This window comes from Egretta garzetta, unplaced genomic scaffold (assembly GCF_000687185.1).
Source record: "Egretta garzetta isolate BGI_Z169 unplaced genomic scaffold, ASM68718v1 scaffold1231, whole genome shotgun sequence".
Classification (NCBI taxonomy): domain Eukaryota; kingdom Metazoa; phylum Chordata; class Aves; order Pelecaniformes; family Ardeidae; genus Egretta; species Egretta garzetta.
The window spans coordinates 2,667-2,891 of NW_009258691.1; the positions used below are offsets into that span (position 1 = coordinate 2,667).

The 225-nt window shown below is 70.7% G+C and overlaps 1 protein-coding gene across 1 annotated transcript in view; it reads right to left on the reverse strand.

Moving 5' to 3' along the window:
• The window catches only part of LOC104135375 (V-type proton ATPase subunit B, kidney isoform-like), a gene marked incomplete at both ends in the record, with an annotated part of 11,860 nt that overhangs the window by 2,493 nt on the left and 9,142 nt on the right, over positions 1 to 225 (reverse strand). Inside the window, one exon of the mRNA XM_009649009.1 lies at positions 25 to 204. Within this exon, the coding sequence (XP_009647304.1) occupies positions 25 to 204 (180 nt within the window). The remainder of the gene's footprint in view (positions 1 to 24; positions 205 to 225) is intronic.

The following is a 225-nucleotide window of genomic DNA, read 5'->3' on the forward strand; positions in this document are numbered from 1 at the left end:
GAGATGCCAGGGGTCCAGTCCGACGCCAAGACCCCCTCCCCGCTCCGGGGCCGGGGTCGGGCCGCCCGCCTCACCCTGGGTGATGAACTGCTTCTCGAACTTCTGCAGGAACTCCAGGTAGAGCAGGTCGTCGGGCGAGAGCGCCTCTTCCCCCACCACCGCCTTCATCGCCTGCACGTCCTTCCCGATGGCGTAGCAGGCGTACTGCGGGGCGGGCGGGGGGGC